Consider the following 16,013-nt stretch of genomic DNA (forward strand, 5'->3'; position numbering starts at 1 on the left):
AGCTGATCGTCTTCATGTGGCCATTTCATACAGGTCCCCATCGGAGAGGAAGAATGCCCTTAAATTTGTGTGTGTGGCTATGTTTTTAAAAACAAAACAAAACAAACAACAAAAAACACTAAGAAACAAACCAAAAAAGAGGTGTGTATGTATGTAACACTTTCTATTGTAGTGTATCCATTGCTTTAAAAACAACCTGGATGTGTGTAAACTGAAGTAATGCACAAGTCATGTTTAAAGTCAAGTAAACCAAAACCATGTTGTTTGTGTGCAATCTACAAATGCAAAATTAAATTTGAAATTGTTATATGTGCTCATGAGCTTTTTTAGCTTGTGGTAAGGACTTTTGCGTCTTAGCTGTAAACAGCTGGTATGAATTTATTAAACAATATACAACTCCTTTAAAATGTGTTTCTTGTTTTCTTAGAGTTTTTATTGGACTTCTTTCTGCAATATTTTATACTTTGGGTTTTCAGCCAATAAGTGTCTGCCTAAAAGTAAATGTCTGTTCTAATATTCCCTTGACATATAAAAAGCTAGATATCCACTAGGATTTCCTGATGTCTCCTATTTCTCTTTTATTTCTTTGTGCTAGAAGTTTTGCTTGACAAATCCTGAGAGTTCTCTGTCCCTAGCTTTAAGTGAAAGCACATACGCATATGAATCTTTTTCCTGATCTGGCGTAGGTAATATTTTTTAAAAAATAAATAAATAAAAAATCAGCTATGTGATGATGATGCAGTATATCTTCTCCTTTTCTTTCAAGCTACATTGAAAAGTTGCTGCCTTTTCATTTGCGATGTTTGGATGACTGGTCATGGATTCTCTGACCAGTTGCAAAACCTGCCAGCCAGTCCCTTCCTCCTTGTTTCTTGCTAGCACAATTTTCTCCTTTTTTGTCCTGGGTGCTCCCCAAGTCCTATCTGATATGGTTGCCACAAGACTTCCTTCATTGTCTGTTGAATTGATTCACCCTTCCCCTTCAGCCTCGAAAGTGAACTTCTTAGTTCTCTAAAGTGAACTTCTTATACTTAATAAAAATGTACTGATCTTCCAGTCCCATTTATATTCCTCACATCTACTGTGCGACTCCTGGTCAGGACTTATGTCACTAACTGTGAATAAATTCACTGTTGTTTTTTTTTTTTTCACATGCGACTCCTAAATGTGTCATATGTAATTCTGTGGTGACTCCCATTGCTGCATATGGGTTTAGCCTTGAAAAGTGGACTTCTGCAGAAACTCCAGCAGAATTTTGGCTTGAGATAATGTTCAGGTGAGCTGTCCTCCCTGTACAGATTTTACCCATAAAAGATAGGCTGACAATGTTTGAACTTGCCTCTGTTTTCCTCTTTACTTACGTGGTACAGCTTATCATTATCTAAATTATATAGTCTTTGAAGAAGGACTTTGTGTTTGTGCATGTCTGTGAAAGTGAAGCAGCAGGTGAGCTATCATGAGACATCTAATTTGTAGTAGGGTTTTCTTGCCACTGGTAAAGGGCTATTAGTTTCTTTCAGGTCAGGTTTCAGTTCGTGCTTCTCCGCTTACTTTCTCTGTTTGCTTTTGCTTTCACATGTGGGATTGTTTCATGAGTAGCATTTCCTTCACACTGCTGCAACATGCAAGACTCCTCTGCATCCCTCAGGTCAACTTCCCACAGGAAGGACTAACAGAATAAAATGTTAATCTGTTTGGTTTCCTGTAGAAGAGGACATCCTGGAAAATGCAGGACAATGATGTTACATTTGATGCATGAAAGGCATATCTCATTGTTTAGGACTAAATAATAGGCTTGAAAATCGTATGGAATCAAGATGTTCAATCAGTTGAATTAATTTTATCATCTGTAAATGAGTAATGATAGTTCTGTTTGGGAAAGGACAATTTACACCACTGTAGGCAGTGCAGGGATCTTCATTGTATTGCCTTCATGCTGTGGGAATGGATGCCATCTGCCCTCCTTGATGGGCAAGGCCCTGACTGCTGCCTCTGAGTGGATGTTGGAGTCAGCAGTGCTTCTCACTGTTGTAAAAACTTCAGGTACTGGGAGCTCCTGTTTTGATGCAAACCATGTGGCTACTAAGGTGATGTCTCTTCAACAGTCCCAAGTAATTGCATGCTTCCGTTGTGGAATTAATTTGTGTTGGACGTACAAAAATCTTTGGAAGGGAGTCTCTATAGACGTAAAGCTTGCAAGAGCTAGAGCAGTCACATGATGTTTACATAGCATTGCTAGCTATGTTTTTATTCTGTTTCCTCTTGCTGTCTCTCTGAGAAATTAAGTAGGCAGTAATTTTTACCCACTGGCATATATTCTCCCACGGAGAAGCCTGGATTAGTTCTGTAAACTCTATGAACAGAAGAATAATCTTCAGGGAGTAGCCAGCCAGTTAAAATAAAAAGGGCTCTGGGGCACACTGACCGTATGGGAACCGAGCCTTCTGAGAAAAGGCTTTGCAAAACCTTCTAATTTATACTCCAAAATATCTGCAGGCGTTCTAGCACTTGCTGTAAGTCATTTTCTGTCATTGAAGTATTTGGAGGAATTGCCCACCTTCTTTCAAATCCAGCTGTAGCTGCAATATCTGAATTATTTTGCCCTTCTGCTTTTGACAACTTGATTTCTGACACTGCAACTTTATTTCTTCCCTAAATCAGAACATTAATTGGATCCTGTTGTTCAGGAAGCCTACAGGTATTACCTGTCTCATTTCAGTGATCACCTGTTTGCTTTCCTCAGTGCTTTTGGTGGCTCAGAAAAGCAACACCAGATGCCTAGCCTTGCCAATAGAGATGCACACCCATCGAAGAGTTTCTTTATTCCTTTTGTGAACTGGGTGGAAGTTTTGATTTGTTTTGGTAGTTCTTTGAATCCCAGTGGATATTCCTAGATTTTAGCTTATGTTTCAATACCTCAATAACATCCTTAGGCTACATATAAACACATTATTTATGTTGGAATTTATTGCTGAGTTTGTTTAGTTAATTACTTCCCTCTTCCTAGAGAAGTTAAAGCTGAAGGCACTGTCTCTGAAGCTGCCACACTGCAGCAGTTGAGCTGTCATAAGAGAGAGGTGGCATGGATGAAACGTACTTGTGGAAGAGCAGGGCTGTGAGGAAACCACCGTCAGCCAAGCCGTGACAAGTGAGGAATGGCACCAGCTAATAACCCTTCTGGCAGCAGCACCTGGAAACCATGCCTGCTTATTAGCAACCTATTCTGGAGCAAGCAAGGGAAGCTCTGGGCTTGTTCTTCTGTTTCACCTCCTGGCATTCAAGTGGATCTGTTCAGTGTCAGATGATGAAAAGCAGGAGACAGCCTATTCAAAAGACCTATACATTGTGCAGTTATCCTATTTTCTAAACTCTTAATTAATATTTTTAGATCCTATCTGCCATCAACCCAATCATGTGCAAGAGTAATTTTCACTGTGTGATGCCTCTTCTTTTTTCAGCAGCCATCTCCTTGTGCTCCTTTGAGGATAAATGGCAGAAATGAGAATGAAATGTGAGGAGTGGTTTTGTGGGTTGCTCCCAAGCAAAATGCTTGAATGCCTGTGGGCTCCCTTCATCCTCTCTTTGTGGGCTGCAGTAAGTTGAAGGGCTGTCTTGGGTAAACTTCAGCCAAACTGCTGCTGCGCTGCAGCTGAAGAGAAGGGCTGAAGAAGAGCAGGATGCCCTGTGAGAACAGGCTGGGATGCAGTGTAGTCCTCTCACTGGGATGGTAGCTGGCAGAGTGGTGCAGAATGAGGCTGAGAAGTACAGTTGATGCTTTATGTTTATTGTCTTCAGTGATGGTTGTCATGGGGTGTTCACCCCAGACTACAGCGTTAGTCTGGGAGCACTCCTAGGGCTGCGGAGAGAAGAACACAAATGATGGGAGCAGAGGGAGAGGTGAGGGCAGGGCTTTCTGGTAATGGAAGAAATGGGCCACAGCAAAATGCTCTGGGAATTGAAGTTTTTTTCTCTCTTTCTCTCTCTCTCTTTCTCTCTCTCTCTCTTTTTCACCTAAGCTCTGGTTGGTTTGGGGAAAATCTTCAGCATAGTTATAGGACTGCCTCATATCCCCTTTTGTAATCAGTTGTGTCAGCGGTTTCCACTGCAAACCCTGTATTAGAGCTCTTATACCTCAGCTGTATAAATTTGATCTGGACTTTAAAACTGCCATGTACGTTCTTGATTTGGAAGCAAGTACGAAGGCTGGCTGGCTAATCTGTTGGCTATGTGAATAACACTGCAGTAGTAAAGGCTGTGAGGAATACGATCCAGCTCTCAGTTTCCAGTGAGAGCTGAAGAAGCTCATTTGCCACAAAGAGCAGGTGCTCCCATGACTCTTTCAGAAACTTTTTTTTCATGAAGAAGTGGTAATGTAGATTCTAAAGCCTTTTAGAAGGCCTGAGTTTAGGCAGGGTTTTTGCTTCTGATTTGCAGGGGAGAAACAGCTTGGACAAATTGCTGCACTAGTTAGGGCTGGTTGGAGCACAGCACTGAGCTGTTTGTACTCAAAGGTTTGCATGTCAGATCCCATGGTGATGTGCTGCTGTGTCTTTGGGTCTCTTTGTGTGGGGCAACGGTCTATTCCCCGAGCTTTCAGTAAACCACCCAAGGGCTGCTTTCGAGCATGCTTGGAGCTCTGTGTGCATGTGAGAGCCTGCTGTTAAATGCTGCTGTAACATCGTGCTTTGCTCAGGTGAAGCAAGGTCAGCAATCAACAACAGAGTAACTGGTCACAGTGTAAATGGTAGCGTCTGCGTGTGTTACGGCAGAGAGAAAGAGAGCCTCTGTGGCTGGGACTGCTATGTGCAAAAGCAGGATGGTATTTGATGAAGAGAGCAAAGCCACAAACAAATCAAACAGGCAAAGTTCTCTCATAACATTAATTCTGTAAGTGTGTATGCTGCTTGTTTTTTATGTGTTTTTTTTGTTTCGATATTCTAATGTAAGTAAGGGTGTAGGCAGAAAGGGAAGCAGGAATGGTGGTAATTAAAGGTGGTTGTCTGGTTGACTTCTGTTGTGTTTATGCATTTCTTGAATTGCTATAGGCAAGAGTGCATCAGAAGTGCTGGAGGGATAAAAATCAAACCGGAGAGAACTCAAAGTTTTAAATTCAGAGTAAATAATTCCATTCTGGGAGTGTGGAAGTTACATCTGATATTGAAGGCTTTTTTGCATCATGAGGGAAAGCATTATTTGCTGTCTGACTATAAAATAGTCTCTGGCAAAGTGGTTGTGATGCAGCATCAGGCAAGCTGCTGGCAGCTGCAGTTGATTCAGGGCAGGCAGTGTAGGAAAGACGAAAGGCAGCATCCTTCTCTGTATATAGTCCTTTGTCTTATGGGTAACTGCAGTCTAGGTATTTCATTTGTTACTGCATAAAAGCTAAGTAACAGTATGGCCCAAAGAAGAGATGTTTGTCAAGCTTTTCCTCAAAGTCATGTGAAGGAAAACAAATGGTTATAAGCTAATTAGGAATGAGTTAAACTACAAATTGCATTAATTTAGAGAGAGGTGTGCATGTATGTGTGCACATACAATTTTCCTGAAAAGAATATTATCTTAAAATATCTCTGGAAAGCAAAAGAGGTACTTTTATTTTTTCCCTCTCATCTTCCTTTTTATTTTTTAAATGCTGTTTATTAAAAAAACAAATGATAAAAGATGAGCTAAAACTTAGCTCAACAAAGTGGCTTTAATGCAGCGTGATTTGGCCTGTTTGCTTTTAGAAATTGGAGGGGTAGAACTGTGCTGGGATTACTTTACACTGCCTTTGAAGTTCATCCTGGATCAAGAACTAGTTTACTTTTGTTTTATCTTAGTTTGGAACGTAGCTTAGAACAATGTTTGCAGCTTGGAAATTCTGCTGTTTAAAAACAACAGCAATGAAAAGAACTTGGAGGTCAAACAAAGCTGAAGTCTAATATTAGGTGGATGATTTTATAAGTGTTTATTAGAAACTGTTCTGAGTGTGGATGGCATAGACTGGGTTTTGGCTTTCAGCCATGGAGCTGGGGGCTGCTATGAGGCTGAGAGGAGGTTTGCTGCTGGGGCTGTGGGGATGATTGGCCTTGGCAGGTGCCTGGTCATGAAACGTCTCTCCTGCTTGCCTCCCTACCTCAAAATGAGCTTCCCAAAGAAAATGGAGATGGAGCTCAGTAGGAGCAAATATTGGCAATTTCATAGTTTTAGAGGTATTCTATGTAACATCAAAAAACAAAACTAAACTTTTTTTTATCCCTAATTCATACTTGATTTAAAAAAAATTAAAAACTCATATTGTAAATGCAGAATTAAAAACAGATCCATAAAGGATTGCAAGAATGTTTATACTGCTTAGAAATTAGTTTGACTTGCAGATAGCGTGTCTTACAATTTTAATGCCATTCTCTTCTGTACATACACCTTGTTGCATTGCTTCCATTTATTGTTTAGACGTATTTAAACAAGCATATGTTCTAATGATATCCTTTCCTCATACTAGGATTTCTGCATTAGTTTTTGGCTTTTTGCCCATCGGTCTATTGGTATTTTGGTCTTTAAGCATATGTAACACTGTAGTTCACCTCTGACTGATGCAGGCTCATCTTACTAACTTCATAGCTGAAGTTAAATGTCCAGTATAAGACCAAACCACTCATATAAGACAAGTACTGTGTAAAAGTAGATATGATTTACGAATAACACTCTGGGTTTTCTTGTACTTTGGCACCTACGTTTTTGTTTTTTTTTTTTTTGGTAGAACTTCAATATCGGTTGGATTTTTTCAAGTTCTGAGTTTAAAAACAGAAATAATTGGAGTTAGTGGTGAGGAATATGTGGGGAATCTTTGATTTATTTTTGGTTTGAATACTTACACAGTAATATGTATATAATGCTCAATATGTTTATGAACTTATTGTTTGTAATGGTAATGTGCTGTTAGAGAAACAAAGAGGTGTCAAAACTGAGATTCCTGGAAGTAAAAATACATCTGCGGTCCATAATTCTTTCAGTGTTTGAATTCCTACTGATGTATTCAGTGTAGATGTTTATTTTTATTTATGTATCGTTGATGCTCTGTATGCTCTGAGTATATTGCTCTTTTCAGTATCTGTGGCAAAGCTTGCTCTGTTCAGTATGAGATGAACAGATGCTTGATGAACCAAGGATGCTGGCAGGCACTGCCAGGGCAGAGTCGTGCTGAGCTGAGATTTCCTAGAAGTACCAACCTCTCCTCCCATTAGTCAGATCTCTGATCCCAAATCAGTGAGTGCTACTTGGAAGTTTTATCCACTCTATCTAGATAAGGAGATTAGTGCACTGGCATCCCTTTGCGTGCATGGTTCGGCCATTAACAGTCCAGTAATTTGTTAATTCAGTCGTGTCTGTGATCCCTCCATCTCTAAGGCAGATTCAATTCCTTTCCTGCCCAGTAGGTCTCGTGGACGCAGACAGAAGCTCACCTTGCTTTCTGGGATGTGCTGCTTTCTTCCCAAGATGAACTTCCCAATGACATTTTTAATGAATTTTTGCCCGGGGCTTACTTCTGAAAAATAATTTTGCAGCTCCCTCTCATTAATGCATACAGAGAGTTTGGTTACCAGAAGACAAATATTTAAGAGTGGCCTCTTCAAATGTCACTCTGACTCTGGTTTGTTATGTGTTGGCACTGTAATTAGACCAAAAAAAAAAAAGTGTTCTTTTTGTTTTACTTTACACTTCTCCAGAACATAAGCACCCCTTCCCAATGAAAATATTCACTCTGAACCCTGCTTTTTGATGTCTTGCTGCTTAAGTGCTTTTAGGTTGCTCTTTTCATCGCCAATTACATCATATGTGGATTATGCCCATTTGCGTATATTCTGAGAAAGCTGGATTTTATTAACTTCAGCAGTCCAGCTACAAGGCATGGTGATCCTTCTGACCTTTAGCTTTTAATGCCCTGACATTCCATTCCCTTTTGCAGACATCGCTGACAAATGTCAACCTGCTGTAATGTAGCGATTTAGAGAACTGTTTACTGTGGTTTCCCCCCGCCAAGATTTAAGGATCTTCACTATAAATAGCTACGTTGGTCATAGCTTTCTGCATGCTAATGGGGTTCCCTGAACTGGGTTTTATCAAAATTGGGTCTCTTCGCTGAAAGCTGGGTCTGAACACCAATTTTTTGCAGAAATTCTCACTTTGTTGTTGAAACCTTTTGGAAATTGTTTTACCACAGAAATTGTAATTCTGATTAATGTAGCAAGTCCAGAAGCTTTCAAAAATTAGAGCATCATCTTTTTCCTGTTTTTTTTTTTTTTTTGCTTGCATGAAACTTGCTCTGCTGCCTTCCATTTGTGAGCACACTTCAGTTTCATCTCTGGGTAAAATAATTGTGTTGACCTGTCATGGTGAGGGACAAACTGCTCTTCTGAACCTTAAGAGATTACAAGTCTTCCTACTTCTCCTGCTTCCCCTTTCACAAAGGTAACATGTTTCATAAAACTGACACCAAACCGGAAGATTTATCAGATTTTTTTTGAGTTTTTGGCTAATGTTTTGAGTTGCTGATGATTGCTACTTCAAATGTCTGTGTGATAGAGACTGATGTGGGAAAGCGTGAGCTCTGATCCACCAAGTATAAAAGCTTCTGCTTTCAGTAATTGTTGTCAAATTTAGTGGTTTTGGGGCTATTGCATTTGCGTTTGCCTTGTAGCAAAAGTGTTTGTCTTCAGATGCTGTCAGATATACATCCCAGTTGTTGTGCATCATCCCTGAGATTTTTAGGAACATCTGATAGGCTGATGGGGTACTTCCCACAGGTTTATAAGGAGGTGACATTCTTCCTTGTGTCACTGTTAGTATACAAATACAAAAAGTGAGTCTTTCATATTCATTGTGTTTGTACCCCCTTGCCATAGACTGATTTCAAGAGCTAGCCTTGTTTCTCTTGTTGGAAAAGTAAATGGGGTAATTAGTGATTTGTCATTGTTGAGAGAGGTAACTTTCTGGTAGCTGCTGGATGCAGTAAATGAGAGGTTGCAGGCAACTCAGATGAGGGCCTTCATTCTGCTTTCCCTTGGGCAGCTGCTTGATTTACAGCAATTGGAGTTCTCTTTGGACCATGCTTTTGGAAATGAAGACAAAGTAATTGTGTTGCTTGCAGTACCTCCCTAAAAGTAGTGATTTCTTCAAGAAACTGACTCATGCTTGCATGCAAAGTAGACGTGGGGTTTTACATACATGGTCAAACAGTAACAGCTTGTCTGCTGAAAGAGAGGAAATATGAGTACAAAGAGGGAATTTGCACCATATAGGACTGTTCTCAATATCTAGCTACGAAGTGCTCAACAGATTGAGGACCAAGATTATAAATCACTATGTAAATCTTACCATGCATTGCTGTTTTTTCTGTTGTTGTTGTGTGTGTGTGTCCTTGAGATTAAAGCTGGTGGCATCAGATGAGAAGATTGATTTATTGTTCAGTCAGAGTCAGTAATGTGATCTTTACAAAAGTTTTTGTTGCTAGAGTGCTTCATTAAAGTGGACCAAAGGCAAATGAGCTGAACTTCAGCAGTAACCTTGATCAAAGAGTCAGACTTTTCAAGAAGCCTTTCTTATTCTGTTTTGAGTATACTGTGGGTCACTACAGCTATAAACCAAGAATGAGTCAAAACAAAATTCTGTAACTGGCCTGTCTGTAATGTTGAATTTTTGACTTTCTTGTAGTTGCAGCTGAGGGGAAAGATAGCTTCACCGTTAATAAAGACTTTCATACATATAACCAACTGTTAACAAATACATAAACTTTGAGGAGATGGATTAGATTGAAAAGCTAGAATTGAAAAAACTGACTTACAGCCTTTCTTTCATCCATGTGAGAAATCTCAGATGTAAAGAGATAATAGACTGAAGCTTGCAACCAGGAAATTTTACGTGCCTCTCCCTGCTTCCCTTTTTTGGTGAAGGTGCATAGCTGTCAGCCAGTCAATGAGTAGTTTGGTTTTGAAAAATAGATAATGCTATGCAATGCTTTTCCTGTCATTAGTATGAAATAAAAACATGAATTTATAAATAATGCTTCACCAAAAAGATTGTACATATACTGCAATATGCACAGAAACATGCTCATAAAGAAACTCAAACTTTTTCCATTTTTATGAACAAAACATTGTATAAGTTATTTTCCTTTGTTCAGAGAATATAAGCATAAAGTATTTAAGTCTCTCATTTGCCTTTTTTGTGGCATTTCAGCTTAACGACGGTGGAAAAGCAGCCCGAGCACACGTGGGGATTGGTGACGTGGTTCTCACTATTGATGGGATAAGTACAGACGGGATGACTCATCTAGAAGCACAAAACAAGATCAAGGCATGTACAGGCAATCTGAATATGACTTTGCAAAGGTAAGGAAGCTTTGTCTTTCTTTCTTTTTTTTTTTTTTTAAAGGAGAATTAATCATTATCATAGCAGATGTTTGGAGGCTAAAACCATGTAAGTAGTTTGGCAAAGTGCTTGGAGTTAAGTGGCCTTCATTTGAAGATACACTACTGTAACCTGAAATGTCTTGATTTATAGCATTTCAGAAAACACATTAGTTGTTAATTACTTGAGTAGGCAGAGATCTTTGCCAACCTTATGTCACCTCTTTCACATTGTATGATGTCTAGCTTCTCCTTGAACTTCGGTTTTGTTAACAGTTCTTAATTAAAAATAGACCTGACCTCTCTCTTCTAGTTGACTGAGGGTGGTACCTTCTTGTGTCAGATCCTACATTATTTTTGCTTCTAAACCTCCACTTACTCCATTACATATTGCTGGAAGTTTAAAAAATAAGCTGAATGACACTGTGGAAGCAGTCAATAGCAGCTAACATGGCAGAACAGGCCTTTCAGAGGCCAGCAGTACTTTTGGTTGAAGTATATTGTGATGAAAGTTTCTTGAAAAAATTGCAGTAAGATTTGCATTAATTCAAATGATGACTATTTGTTAGCACTTGTTTAAAGCAACTTTTTTTTTTTAATAAAGTATTTTAGAACCTACTACTAGGGGGAATCTTAGGAGGCATAAGAACACTATTAGTAGGTGATCTGAACCTGTTTTTGGTTAATAAGTTGATGCTGCGAATAAATAATTAGAAAATGTGCAGAGTTAAGGTATAAAAAGCAGTAAAATAGAGCAAGGTAAAATACCCACTGTTCCACAAAGCTAAACTGTGCGTTGGATTTTGGTTGGGGGGAAAGGGTGTTCAGTTTTACTGCAGGTAAAAGTGAAATACACCACTGTCCAGTTCCTGGAATACTGCCGGTTTGATAAATAGTTGACTTTGGCAAGTGGTTATTTTAGTACCTGCAGCAAAATCTCTCTGCTGCTGAATGATGGATTTTTTCTTTTTTTCCATCAGCCCTTGAGTTACACAGATGAAAATATTGCAGCTTGGTGTCAGAGAGAGGTGGTTCCCAAAGTGGCAGTACAGCTGTACAAAATTGCAGCTTCCCTTTGTGAACTGCAGTTACCACTATAGATTGGTTGGGCCAATCTGCCTGTTCCTAAATTTTTTTGAATTTCAGCATACTGCACTTAGCATGGGGCTATGTTCTGGGAGAGGTTGGAAAAAGGGAGCAGAATGCTCACATGCTCATTGTTGGAATTGAAGCAGGAAGAGCAGCAGCACTAAGCAATAAATTCCTGCAGACTCTCAAAAGTCTCCCAAGGCTGAAAGTCGGCTTTTATTAGAAGACTACTGTTTTTATTTAATGATGTGAGTGAGTATCTTGCAGAAAAACTGACCACTGAAACTATTACATAATGAGAACCATCTTTTCTTGTTATCAAAGGAAATAACTGCCATTGTATCCTGCTGATTGCTGCTGTGCCCTCCTTCAGCAATGAAGTTCTTCAGTGAGTGTTGCTTGAGCCCCATATCAATATTGCCTCACCAGTTACTGCTACCTTTCTGAGCAAGTTATCCTTCCTTTCAATAAGAAAAGGAACATCCCTGTCAGAGAGTACAAAAATAAAGAAAGGACATGGCTGTAGTCTGAGAAATGTCATACTCTCCAGGGTGGTGGTGATACACAGCATTACAAGACATATAGTTGAATTTGTGTGTGAATGCTCTCTTTTCTGAGAGGGTACAGTTTCAGTCCTGCTTGCTGATTCTTGTTTTGTCTGTTGTCCTGCTGTGCTTTGGTCTTTAGCTGTTCTTAATGAGCGATTCCTTTTTGCTCAGCCTCTGAATAAAGGATTATCTTGTGGTGTGGTTCATGCCCGGGGCATTTTCTCCAGTGAAACTTGTAAAGTTGGCATGAAGAGTTTCTTGATGAAACAACCCACCAGTGGAATCATACACTGTACTTAGTGTGTCATTCATTTTTGGGGTTTTTAACAGGGCAAGCAAGCCATTTGGAAATGCCTCACTGTCCAGGAGTCCATTGAGTCACACCTGCAGGCAACCACGTTTGACCCACTTTTGCCTGTCATTTTAAATCGATTGGTGGGGTTAATATCAGATATCAGAAAGGAACAGCAGGTGTGTCCCATTCAGGCAGTAACTTGCCTGGTTGGGCACAGAGATGACTGCTGTGTGGTTTAAAAATTGAATTAATCATGAGTTAACCCAGATGTCTCCTGTTCTCACCCTTCCTACCTTGCTCAGGAACTGACTCATGGGTTTGTGTCTGGTACCTGACAGCTGAAGGCTGGGCTGGGATGAGACAATCAGAGATCAAAGAAATAGCCTCAGCCCCAGCATCAGAGTGGGACGGATGTCCTGTCTTGAGGTGGTGCTTCTCTGCAGTCCCATGGGCTCAGCTGTTTCTAATTTAGCTTGGATCTCATGAAACCAAAGCCATGGGCAGCGCACTCCCAGCTTTCCTGCCTGTGAGGAATTTGCTTTGTTGGTTTGTTTATTCTTTTTAGTCTGGAAAAAAGCGCTTTGCAAAGTTGGATGGACTCATGCTAGCTGCAGATGCAGCTTGCCCATGGGAAGAATGGCTTGTGGCTATAAATGGGGTGGTGAGATAAGATTTTAATACTGAGGGATTTCCATAATTACATTCTTCTGTTCCTACCTCTTCTCTCAAAACTAAATAAAGTATTCTGAGACATTATTGCTCCCCTCCAAGATTAAAGAGACGCTGTGAATGTGAAAGTGTTGGTCTTTAAATTATGTGTCAATATCACTGATAGGATAGGAAAACTTAAGACTACTTACTTAAAAAAAAAAAACAAACTTGAATTTTTATATACTTCCACTCACTAATAGCTACAGTGTGCGAATACTGAAGTTAGTTCTAAAAGCATATATAAATGTCTAGATAATGCCCCAGTTTTTTTTGCCATTTTAAAGGAAAACAGTGATCAGTAAGGGCCAAGAAAACTGAGCGAGTGTTACAGCTTGAGCTAATGGCTTTTGCAGTGTCCATGTTTGGTGAAGGTAGTTATAGGAACTTGAATATAAAAGCACCACTTGGTGCTTTTTATTGTGGTAATACTTAATAACCTTTGTGATAAATGGTGGAAGTACTGTACTTTCAGCTATGGTTCCCTGCTCTATCCTTCACTGGTTATAATTTGATACAGTTTTATGTAATTTCGAATATGTGGAAGTAAACATGGTTATGGAGACTTCAGTGAGAAGTAAAAATAGTGGCAAGATGGGAAAAAATTACTGGGTACACTACCAGCCTCACGATGAAGCTTTCTATGCAACTCGCTCATGAGAGACTAAATAAAATGATCAGAGCAATTTGTTATTTGAAAGTAAAACTTACAGAGCTGTAGCTTTTATATCTACGTATATAACTTCACGAGAATACACAACAAAGGCAAGAGAGAAGTCTTTATGATCAATTTCCTCATCATAGATATTTTAATTTGGTACAACTCTGTCAGGTTTTTATTTGACTTTCCCTTTTTTTCTTTTTTTTTGGTGCAAAATGGAAAAAATAAAAAGGAAGAGAAGGAAATTAAGGTGCAAGAAGTAACTTGCCTGGAAGGCATATTTAAAGCAATGCCTTCTGAAACTTTACATCTTAAAGGGGTATGTTTGTGGAGGCAGTTGTGCACATATCTTGATTGAAAACCCAATTTAGCTGTTTTGTAACTGAATGTTAGTGCAATATTTGAAGAGGGGAGAATAAAAGCTTCCTTTCTTCATGTGTAAGACTGCATGACATGCTGTTTTTTATATATTCACTCCTCCGTTACTGAAGGAATTGATATTATAGCTGTCATAATTAAAAGTCCACTTTGTTTGGAGATTGCTTAAATGCAAATAGATAAACTGTGGTTGCCTGCTGTACACAGCTGGACGTTCTCAATATTTCCATTGCTGGGAAGTGTGTTCAGATGATGCCTTTAAAACTGATTAGCTCTGGACACAAGTTTTGTTGGTTAGCATGAAAGTTATAATTTCATTTCACAATTTTTAAATTACAATTTGTGGATTTTTTTTCATTTTTCCTTTTACATATAGCTAAAAAAAAAATTGGGGATATGGCTAAAAAATTCTCCTTTTATAACATATGATTTTACCTTTCATTTAATGTATGTTTTCTTTCTTCATATATATGTTTTTAAGAAACATTAAATGCATTTTATAGTTAAGAATTATTTCATTATGATATTTATCCCTTGCTCTCAGAGACCTTGCTCTTTTGCACCCCAGTATTTTATTTTTCTGTTAAATCCCATTTATGGTTCCCATGAGGACAGATGGAAACCAGATGCTTGCTTTTTGAATATCAACTTTAGTAACTTAGCATGGGCTTCCATAAATAAACCTGTACGTTACTGAACAGCTAAGAGCCACCACCTATTTTAAATATTGTTTTTGGGGACTATTTCTCCAGACTTATGCCTTAATCATTCTTTGGAATTGAGAAAGATAAAGATCATGTATTTCTACTGTTACATGACACCATGATTCCCATGAAACTTCTGGAAAAAGTGGCAATGAGCAATGCAAGGATTAAGAAGAAACAGTGGAGAAAATCCTGGAAGGCACTGGTTGTTTTTTTTTTACTTTTATAATATGGAATTTATTTACCTCTCTAATTCATGAAACAGATCTTTATAGTGAGAAAATGGTGCTACTTCTGAAGGAGTTTTTTTCATCTCTCCCTGAGAACAGGAACAGAAGGCTATGGAGCCAATTCACTTGGGAAGCACCCTTGAGGATGTTTGTTTTTTACTTTTCTATCACCTTGTAGCAATGCTTCAGAAATCTTTTGGGTGCTGCGTGTCAACACATTGTGGTCTTTCTAATGCTCTTCCATTTCTCCAGTGGTTGAGTTCATGGATTTTTACAAACAAATGTGGGGCATTGCAGTACAGCCGTTGAATTTCAGAGATGCCTATGGGATTTTTGGTTTTGTTTTTCTGAACTTTTAGAACTACAGGGCTACCCAGGAGTTTCAGGTGAGGCTAAAGCCAGCTGGGCAATTTGATATCTATATTAGCAGGACAAATTTGGAGGCAAAATTCAGATGAGCCTTAAGACTGGGTTCTGCAGTTAATAAACCAAATGTCTACACCAGTGACACTTATTTTATCTGCTTTCCTGAGTATGAGATCTTTATTAGCAGATCTTTACAGCATTCTTCCTCATCTCAGATTTTCCTTCAGGAAATACAAAGTCTAGACTTCCAGCTTAAGAACAGCTGAAATTCTCATGATTTGAGGTGGGGTAATAAGGAAAAATGTTATGGATCATTTGATTTCTGTTTTGTAGGATGATTTTTCAAATTATCCATTTCAGAAAGGGTTGTCTGCAGTAAGACTAGCTCAGTATGCATTTTAATTACCATTTTTATTGTTCCTAATATTATATTTAGCAGAAAGTAAGAAAATATTTTTACCATTTATTGTATAAAGAACCCTGATCTGCTAGGGCTTTTTGTTGTGAGGCATACGTATTCTGACAAACTGTGTGGATAAAGTGTATGATCTTGTTTCTGTTTTGAATTTGGGAAGTGAGATTATAAGAGACTTTTTCTTGCTTTGCTCCTTAGGTATAGACTGTCTGTAAACAATTTTGACTCAAAAAA

At 38.8% G+C, this 16,013-nt stretch overlaps 1 protein-coding gene across 9 annotated transcripts in view; it reads left to right on the plus strand.

Annotated features, from left to right (window-relative positions):
* PDLIM5 (PDZ and LIM domain 5) overlaps positions 1 to 16,013 on the plus strand; it is a 112,344-nt gene that overhangs the window by 25,941 nt on the left and 70,390 nt on the right. For all 9 annotated transcript variants that reach the window (XM_010710007.2, XM_031553113.1, XM_010710011.2 and 6 more), the window contains exon 3: positions 10,216 to 10,367. In XM_010710007.2, coding sequence (XP_010708309.1) covers positions 10,216 to 10,367 — 152 coding nt within the window. The remainder of the gene's footprint in view (positions 1 to 10,215; positions 10,368 to 16,013) is intronic.

The sequence above is a fragment of the Meleagris gallopavo genome, chromosome 4, assembly GCF_000146605.3.
Source record: "Meleagris gallopavo isolate NT-WF06-2002-E0010 breed Aviagen turkey brand Nicholas breeding stock chromosome 4, Turkey_5.1, whole genome shotgun sequence".
Lineage (NCBI taxonomy): Eukaryota > Metazoa > Chordata > Aves > Galliformes > Phasianidae > Meleagris > Meleagris gallopavo.